This window comes from Corvus brachyrhynchos, unplaced genomic scaffold (assembly GCF_000691975.1).
Source record: "Corvus brachyrhynchos isolate BGI_N302 unplaced genomic scaffold, ASM69197v1 scaffold275, whole genome shotgun sequence".
In the NCBI taxonomy this organism is placed as follows: domain Eukaryota; kingdom Metazoa; phylum Chordata; class Aves; order Passeriformes; family Corvidae; genus Corvus; species Corvus brachyrhynchos.
Window position 1 is genome coordinate 151,823 of NW_008238318.1, and position 9,213 is coordinate 161,035.

Sequence of the window (9,213 nt, forward strand, 5' to 3'; positions counted from 1 at the left end):
CTGCTGAGCCCTTTCTACTTCCTGACTTCTCTTGTCACTTGGGGATGCCAAATCTGACTCCTCTGACACCTGTGGCTTGTTAGGGCTTGGGAATTCTAGGAGTGATGCCTGCCAGATCTATTCCTTCATGTGCCCATGGTTTCTCTTGGAGTGCATCAGCAGGTCAATGAGGCAGGATTTGCTCTTCTCAAAGCCTAACTAATCCTTTCCCACCATTCCTACTTGCCCATGTGCTCACAGGTTTCATCCTTTCCTTGCTGACTCCTTTGTTTTCACCAGGAACACAGGTTTGGTTATAGGTTTAGTCCCTCTGTAGCTCTCAGGAGCCCCTGTAGAGCACTGGGTAAGGACTGGAGTTGCAGTCAGTCCTGGTTACAGTCATGGGCAAAATAATGGCAAAACAGCACAGGATTGGTTCAGAGTAAATTGGGAATATGAGAATAACATAAAGAAATGCACCTCAAAGCACATCCCACTTCATTCTTCACCAGTGTTCCCAGATAAGTCACCTCTTAGGGAACTTTGCAGAAAAGGAGTCAGAGCAGGCCTGCAGGGTGTTGGAGGATGCCTGGGGACACAATCACATCTCCAAGGAGAGATGGGCTTCCCTTCTCTAGCTGTGTTAATGGTTCTCTGCAGGTCATTCCCCGGGGGCTGGCGTCGCGCAGCGGGCTCCGCATCGGGGACAGGATTCTGGAGGTGAACAGCATCGACCTGCGCCATGCCACCCACCAGGAAGCCGTGAATGCGCTGCTCTCCAACGCTCAGGAGCTCACCATGGTGGTCCGGAGAGACCCACCTCCACCTGGGATGCAGGTGGGTTCCAAGTGAGAGGGCTGGGGGGGAATCACACAGGGTTGTTTCTGGAGGCAGTTTCTTACCGGGCTGGAGGTCTGGGACTAGGATACAACCAGACTCCTGGTTGGAATTTCCTCCTCCTTTGGCAGAATCCAGTCTCTTGTAAGTGCATCTCCAGCTGGGGAATGGTGAGGATCTCGTGCCGTGGCCATGGTGACTCTGTCATCAGAGAATGACGAGATATCAGATGTGAGCATGAACAGAAAAGGGCAGGTCCTCACCAACAGGAATAAACTGCCAGATGAGGGATGGGGCTAATTCAGGCCCTTTTCAGGGCATTTAGAATTGTGGTTGCTCGGAGGAGAGTTCCCTCAGCTGAACTTGACCCAGGAACAGGGAGACTTTTCTGTGTTTCCAGGAAATATGCATTGAAAAGGCTCCAGGAGAGAAGCTGGGCATCAGCATCCGGGGTGGAGCAAAGGGCCATGCTGGCAATCCGTTTGATCCCACTGATGAAGGCATCTTCATCTCCAAGGTACCAGAGCAGTAACTGTGCACGTTGGTGGTGTGCAGGCAGTGCCAGGGAGAAGGGTGATCCCTGGGGGAGCTGTTGGAATTCGCTCTCAGCTTTCACTGGTGCATCAGTTCTGGAGATTGTCCCTCTAGCAAAGGAGACAAATCCTTGTCCTTTCATATTTCCTCCTCTACAACAGCTACACAATTTCTTCTTTTATTTCCTGTTTGCCTTTGTTTTGCTTTGTGTTCCTTCTCTTGTGTTTTTTTCTATAATGCAAACTCACACATCTTTCCTTTTACCCACATTCCTATTGGTCCCCGTGTGCCTGTGGCTTCCTGCCCACTTAGACATGCAAGCTCTTTCCTCCTTCCATGGAAAGCCTCAGGAATTCGTAACCTTTTCTCCTGTGTCGTGCACTCCATGTGTAACTTTGTTCCTTTTTTAAGTGACTGTTTGTGTCACACGTACTTTTCCCATTACTTTTCCCCCACAAATAACACGTTTTCTTGTTCAACTTATGCTTACCAGTTTATGCTCCTCCCAACCCTTCCCAAAAAGTTTTTATTGCTTCTTCTTTGCTGGCAGTGGAGCACAGCAATAAGTGGTGTCATTTTGGTCTTGCTGCTGACAAAGAGGACTCCGGCTGTTCACCTTAGTGTCGCTGGTTCCCTCTTTACCTGGTTTTTTGGGGTAGAAACTGGTATGAGTTATCCTCATGGCTGAAGACACTCCATAATTGCCAGTCAGCCCTGATAATTGATCACTGGTTGCTGTTAAGGCAAGGGAACACTCAGCATTTGTCATTATGTAACTGTTTTATCTGAGTTCTAAAGTTAAGAGAATAAATTCCCTCTTTCTGAGTGGCAGTTGCACGTTCACCTGGGACATTTGTAACAGCAGGAAAAGAAAACCTGGGATTATTCTAACTGACAGTTATTTCTAATAATTGGGTCTGGTTTTCTCTCCTGCAGCCTTACAGCATTTGGGGGTTGGAAGGTTCACAGTTTAGCCATGGTGCAGAGTTAGTTTATCCCATTTCCCCTCCCTGTTTTTCCAAATACTGGTTGTTTTAGCCTGTAGAGAACCAAAACTCTGAACTTCCCTGCTCTCCCTTGAGCTGTGTTAGTCCCCTCAACCTCTCTTACCTGTCCTATCCAGAGGGGTTTTCCTGCCTCTGATTTTCACGTGTATTTCTGGTAACCAAGAGACAAAGTGGTGCTTTTCCTCTTCTTCCTCTTTGCATGTCTGATCCCTGCCTCCTTCCTCCTTAGTTTGTCTTCATTTGCATTTCCATTGTGTCTCTCTCCCACCACAAAATGATTTCTCTTTCCATGCGATGCATCATGATGTGAGAGCTTTTCCTTCTCACCTGCTTCTTTCCTTGGGACAACACATTTCAAATTCACATTCTTTTATCTTACATAAAAGATTCTTCCACACCTGTTCCCTCCACCAGCCTGTACAGGTTCCTCCTTTTCTGCCCTTTCCGTAGTACTTCCAGATGCCTCCCCTGACTTGCAGCTGCGGGCTGTTGTCCCCGTTCCCTGTGTGTGCTGTCTGCTCCTTCCCCTCCATGGCCCCGTGCTCTCCCATCGCCTCTGACCTGCTCCAGTGACTCCCCGCTATGTTCCAGGTGAGCTCCTCTGGGGCTGCAGCCCGGGATGGCCGCCTGAAGGTGGGGATGCGGATCCTGGAGGTGAATCACCAGAGCCTGCTGGGAATGACGCACACGGAAGCCGTGCAGATCCTCCGCGGTGTGGGCGACGCGCTCCTCGTGTTGGTGTGTGATGGCTTTGACCCCAAGGCTGCGGCTGCCATCGAGGTGAGGACTGGAGTGCAGGTGCCCTTGGAGTGACCAGAATCCCACCACATGGATCCCACCTCTTTCTTCACAGAATGCTGGATTTTCCTAACCTTTTGCTGTAGATTTTTTTGGTTTTTTGAGGTCCCAGGTTTCAAAGTCTGACCTATGATATGAACTGGAGGGGGTCTTCAGTCCAGAAAAGCAGTGGTCCCTCAGGACTTGCTCCTCCTGGTTCCAGAACAGTCCCACAATAGCACTGCACTGAAAAAAAAAAAGTTTTCAAGATCATTTTCACTCGGTTATGCCCATTTTTTCTTGGCCAGTGTTACATTTATAATAAATGCTCTGGCTCTTTACTGGGATTCATCTTTCCCCACAGGGTGAAACTTCCCTGGAGAAATCCTGTGCCCTCTCTGATTTCTGTTTCCAAGGCTTAGCTAGTCAGCTTTTGTATTCTCCAGTAGAACACGAACGCGATCCCTGCTCACCTTTATCCGCTTCTTGCACCTGGATCAATTTAAATTCAGCTTACTTAGACCTCAGGTTCCTCGAACAATTGTCAGCTGAAATGGCAGGGATAGATAGAGCTGGATGCTCTCAAAGTCTCTTCCAACCCAAACCAGTCTGGGATTCTATGGAATAAGGTTTCAAGTTGTTGAAAGAGTTCTGGTTCTGACTTGGTTGGGATTGTCCTGGTACTCTGTATCTGGGAGCCTGGAATAGGGAATTTTCGGAATGGCCCTCTGTGGGCTTCCACCAGGTGTGATTTGCCTCTTGCTTTGCAGATGTCCCCAGGAATCATTGCAAACCCTTTTGCTGCTGGCATTGGGCGCAAGAACAGCCTGGAGAGTATCTCCTCCATCGACCGGGATCTGAGCCCCGAGGAGGTGGAGATCCTTCAGAAGGTGTGTGCTGTGGCTGAACTGGGAGCGTGTTACAGAGTGAAAGCAGTTTCTGGAAATTTCTAGTGTCTCCCTTGGTGCATGCAGCCTGCAGTGTAATGGGCAGTGCACATGGCGTGTGATCAGCAGGACCCAGCACTTGGATCAGGATCACGCTAGGATGGGCCTGTGACACCTTCATTGAGGTTCTAGATGCTGCAGGTGTGGAGAGAGCACTGGGTGAGGTGGCTCTAACTCTGCTCTCTCCTAGGAGATGGAAATGGTGAGAGAAGCCACTCAGTGGGAGAGAGAAGAAATGGAGAAAGTGGTGAGAGATTATTTGTGTAGCAGAATCTGTTCGTGGCAGTGGCTCTGCCAAGCCTGTGAGTCCCAAGGAAGGTGTCACAGATTATCTCTGCTTCTTTGTAGTGCCATGGGGAGCTCTGCCCTGTTGTCAGTGCCATGGGAGTTCTGGATCTCTGCCCCGTTGTCAGTGCCATGGGGCAGAGCTCTGGGCATTCCCTCTCTGCAGTGCACTGCTCTGTTGCCCCGGCTGCTCTTTGGCTTTGCTGTACCTCCCTGTGCACCTCTCTGGTGATGCTCCTGTGATATTCACAAAGGCCACCCTTGTTACCTGCTGGTACCTCCTGGCCAAGCTGCAGCTTCAAGAAAAATGGCCAATGAGCTTGGAAGTCCCAGATTTACTCCGTTTTCTCTGTCCAGCACCCTGTGACTGACAGAGGTTTTGTGAGCAAAGATGAGAACACACAGCTCTGAGATGCCCTGAGTGGAGAAGTGATGCTGTTAATCAGTCACAGCTTTATGCTCCTTAGTTCACATGGTCATTTCTCTGCTTTGCTGTGAGAGTTTTGTGTCTCTGCCCACTGGTTCAGCCTTGCACAGAAAGAGAGTTTCACAGAAGTAGAGTTTCACAGAAATAGATCAGCAGACTCAAGCCCCTTGAGGACTTAGAGTTTCCAGTCCCTCTTAAAATGGTAATTTATCCAGTCAGAGTTGTTGGAAGAAGAGGGAAAACTGAATTCTTCAGTGTTGTCAGTGGGAAATCTTCTCTCCTGGCAGATGAGTGTGTCCATTTTACAGGTGTTTAGTCAAGTTTCCGGTTCAGATACACCTGAAGTTTCTCTGGGTTCTCTCTGCAGTTGCAATTTCTGAGCTTGTTTACATTTGCTGCCCCACAAGAGCAGGGTGAGGTTGGCAATTCTGGATGGAAGTCAAATGACCTTACAGAATGGTCTTCAACCTGATCCATTTGGAGACGTCCCTCATTGCAGGGCTTGGACTAGATGACCCTGAAAGGTCTCTTCCAACCCAAACCATCCTGAATAATTTGCATAGGAGGGACCTCAGCATTTCTCTTGGTTCAGCCCAGAGCAGAGGCAATTCAGATCAGATTTAGGTTTTTCCTATAAAATGCCTCATTCCTTGCCTGGGAAGGAGCTCAGAGTGGTTTGATGTGGTTTCAGCAAACCTGATTTCATTGTGTTTCTGTTTGAGCAAAGGGTATTCCTGCCAGTTTTAATGTTGGCAGTTTATGGATTTGAATATGGATATATGGATTTAAATACATTCCAGGAGACTTCAGGTACTGTGGGTCAGTATCAGCATTCCTAACACCTGTGAATATAGCAAGTGTGGCCCCGAACTGTGCTGCTCGGGCTGAACAGGTGGCATTTGTCCAGGCTCAGGTAGAGAAAAATTTTGCCAAAATTTATACTGAGATTACTTAAAAATATTTGGGTCAAAAAAAACCCAGAAAAACCTTTAAGATTTGTGAAGTAGCCTTGGCCATATCTCATTTTAAAAAATGCTGATGTATTTTGGTGCCACTTCCCTTGATGTGCCAGGAGGAGGCAGCAATGGATGCTCCAGGCTCCTTGGACCTCCCGGGATCCTGAGGCCCATGGGCAAAGACATGTTTTTCTGCTGGGCCTTTTAAACCTTGAATCTGGGATTATGTCTCTAAAACTGGTTTTGATGATTAAATTTATCCCAGTGATGGAGCCAGCACTCCTTGGTGGCCACTGGAATACTGAAGGAAGTTCCCATCTTGGTGCCAGATCCCTGGTAATTTCTGTCACCATTTTTGGACCATTTTTCTTACTCTTCAATGTTTCATGTTCGTTCTTGCACAAGAGCAATAGAGACCAAACGTGTCTCCAGCCCACAGCAGGCTGTGAACTGAAAAACTGGGAGGAATTATTCCTTTGCTCTACTCATGGTAGAAGTTTTCAAACCCATTCACTGCTGACACCTCTTGTCTTCAGTTCTCTGATAATTCAGTTTCTAGTAGAAGTGTCAGTAACTCCGAGTCTCTGTGGACTGATTCCTGGAGCTCTCTCCTGGCTCTGTGGCTGTAGTTATTTTTCTAGTCTTAACCCAGGTCCTCCCCAGATATTGTCAGAGATGGATTTGGAGTGTGCCACAGCTCCATCCGGGCTGACTGGTGCTCCTGCCACTCCTCAGAATATGACCTCAGAGAACAGTCATGCACCAGATTAGTGTCACCTGGAACCTTCACCCTACAGAGAACTCTTGGCCAAAACAAGCACAACCAGATTCAGAATAAACTTTAAGATCCCTGAATATCCTTTTGGGAGTTGTGATCCTCCAGAGCATTAGTGTCTTCTCATGCTGCATGTTCTTGCTTGGAGGTCAAGGGGTGATGTGGGACAGTGGTAATCTGTAATGCATGGAATCTGTTTAAGAACAGGGCCCAGATGCTCAGCAGAATTTTCAGTTGACTCCCTCTAAGCTGCCTTCCACCTCCCATCCTCCCAGTGTCAGGACTTCAGGACCATGTGATTCCTGCTTGGGAGGAGCACCTGGGAGGGTTCCATGACAAGAGAAGGGAAGGATGCTGCTGTGCTGTCCCCAGGCCTGGCTCTGCCCAGAGGTGCTGGGTGACAAGTCAGAAATATCAGTGCACAGAAATCAGTCCTTAGGACAAGTCCCACGCTGTTCCCTTCCTCTTGCAGCCTGGGAGCAAGCCTGTGGCTGGAGCTTTTGGGATTAGTCACTGGTCACTCTCTAATGTCCCTGCAGTGCTGAGTGACTGCGGGCTGACAGCTGGTGCTGAGCTGACCTTGTGCCAAGACCATTCTGACCCTTTGTATTTGCATCATTCTGTATGTGATGCTATAAGCCAGCAAGGCCTATGCTCTGTAGGTTTGTTTTTCCATTCCCTTCCAGCCTGTCCTGTCTGTGCTCCATCGAGGTGTCTCTTCCAGCAATGAGCAAACTCCTCCCCTCCCTTGGTGCTGGTATAGCTTACGCTTGGGGGCACTGTACCTCTCCTTACTTTCCCCAGGATTGTCCCTGCTGAGGATCTTGGGGACACCTGCTCTCACCTCTCACCTGTGGCACCCAGATCATGTTCTGTCCCTGTCCATTCTGCTGGTGATAATGGTGCAAGTGCCAAATTCCAGCTCCTCCTTCCCCAGTCCCATTGTTCGTGCTGGGATTCTACTCCCACTCTCCTCGTGCTGGCACTGCACGTCTGTTCCCTCAGCAGTTCCTGCCCAGCATGTGTGACCTCTCTGCCTCTCTCTTGTCTCTCTGCTCTGGCTCTGTTCTGTCCTGTTGAAGGAGCGGATGCGTAGGGAGCGGGAGGCAGCCACGCAGCAGCTTGAGGAGGAAGCGGAGGTGAGCAGCACAGAGGAAGGGCTGGAGAGTCCCAGAAAAGGGCTACAGCTAGACTGGAAAGCTGGAGAAATCCCCAAAAAGAATTTGTTCCCCAAAGCTTGTGTTTTCCACTCCCTCCCCTAAAAGGATGTGGCTTTGGGGATAAGAGATCAGAACTGAAGAAGCGTGTAAGGGATTGAGGAAAACGGGCTGGGTTAGAAACTTTGGCTTCTAGTTAGGCTTAGAAAGACAACACATGGGAAGCAAAATTGAACGAAGTTGTACAGTGTGTGTGAGTTAAGGTTGAAAAAAGAAACGGTAGAGGAATTGCAGACTTGCTTTCTTAAACATGTCCAGATCCAGCCGTTCTGGATGCTGTTGGAGGAAATGGGTAGGTATGGCACATTCTCTCCTCCATAAGGAAGTGGACATGGGGGCAGGAGGAGTGGAGGGATCTGAGCAGTAGTGGGTGACCAGGGGTCCACAGTGACACGTTCTCTGCAGGGTTTCTCAAGCCTGGCTCCTGCCATGAGTTCACATGGTTGTGTTTCAAACAATTCCAGCTTTTTCCAGGCAGTGGGAACTCTGATGAGTTTGGAGATAAGGCCTGGTTATTACTGGGGTGGTTCCCTTTTTATTGGTCTTTCTCATTGATTTAGTTGACTTTGGGCCTGACCTTTCCTGGTGTTTGTGTTTTTCTACCCCTCTCCAGAACATCCCCAGTGAACCCCTGCGCTTGGACTACCGGACCCTGGCAGCACTGCCCAGCAGTGGCCTGCAGAGAGGCAACCGTGGCGTGAGTGGGGGATGAGGGCTTCTGCGGGGGGAGGCCATGGGGGGCTGTGGAGGTAGGGGTCCCTGCAGGGGAGGCAGCGAGGGGCTGTGGAGGTGGGGGTCCCAACAGAGAAGGCCATGGTGGTTCCATTACCTGCCCTCCACCTGTGCCATGGTGTGGGACGTGACAGCATCCTTTGCAAAGCAAAACTGGGAAGCAGAACTGTGGGGGACTCAGGCACTGAAACAGGAGGTAGCTGCAAAAGAAAGATGGGAATAAGAAAATGAGGAGAGCAAGAGCCAGGTGGCTTTGCCTTTTGGGAAGGGAAGAGGCAAAGTTTGAGAAGTTGCAAAAAGCAGAGTTGGGAACAAGGCAGAAGAAACAGCCTGGTGGGAGAGAAGGGGCTGTGAGTGGGAGAATTCAGGGATTTGTTGTGGAAGGAAGAGGCTCCAAAAAGCTGCCAAGGAGGGAGAGAAAGATTTTTCCTGACACAGTGATGACAGTGTTGCGTGCCGAGCTCAGTTGTAAATCCATGGTGGGATGATGTTTAGGAAAGAGGAGGGATGAGGCTGCTGAAAGTATTGAAAATAGGAAAAGTGTAAGGCCAGGTTGGACAGTGCTTGGAGCCATCCCTCTCGGGGAAGTGTCTACCACTGGTGGTCTAGTGGAAGTGTCCCATGGCAGGGAGTGGGACTGGCTAGTCTGCAGGGTCCCTTCCAATCCAAACTACCCTGAGATTCTATTAAAGCCAAGATTCCCCCAGGCCTGCAGAAGGTGAAGTGGCTGGGGCTGGGTG

At 49.5% G+C, this 9,213-nt stretch overlaps 1 protein-coding gene across 1 annotated transcript in view; it reads left to right on the forward strand.

Annotated features, from left to right (window-relative positions):
- SCRIB (scribbled planar cell polarity protein) overlaps window positions 1-9,213 on the forward strand; it is a 94,361-nt gene that overhangs the window by 53,106 nt on the left and 32,042 nt on the right. Inside the window, exons 23-29 of the mRNA XM_017733815.1 lie at window positions 640-816; window positions 1,217-1,333; window positions 2,949-3,137; window positions 3,905-4,024; window positions 4,272-4,328; window positions 7,607-7,663; window positions 8,355-8,438. Coding sequence (XP_017589304.1) covers window positions 640-816; window positions 1,217-1,333; window positions 2,949-3,137; window positions 3,905-4,024; window positions 4,272-4,328; window positions 7,607-7,663; window positions 8,355-8,438 — 801 coding nt within the window. The remainder of the gene's footprint in view (window positions 1-639; window positions 817-1,216; window positions 1,334-2,948; window positions 3,138-3,904; window positions 4,025-4,271; window positions 4,329-7,606; window positions 7,664-8,354; window positions 8,439-9,213) is intronic.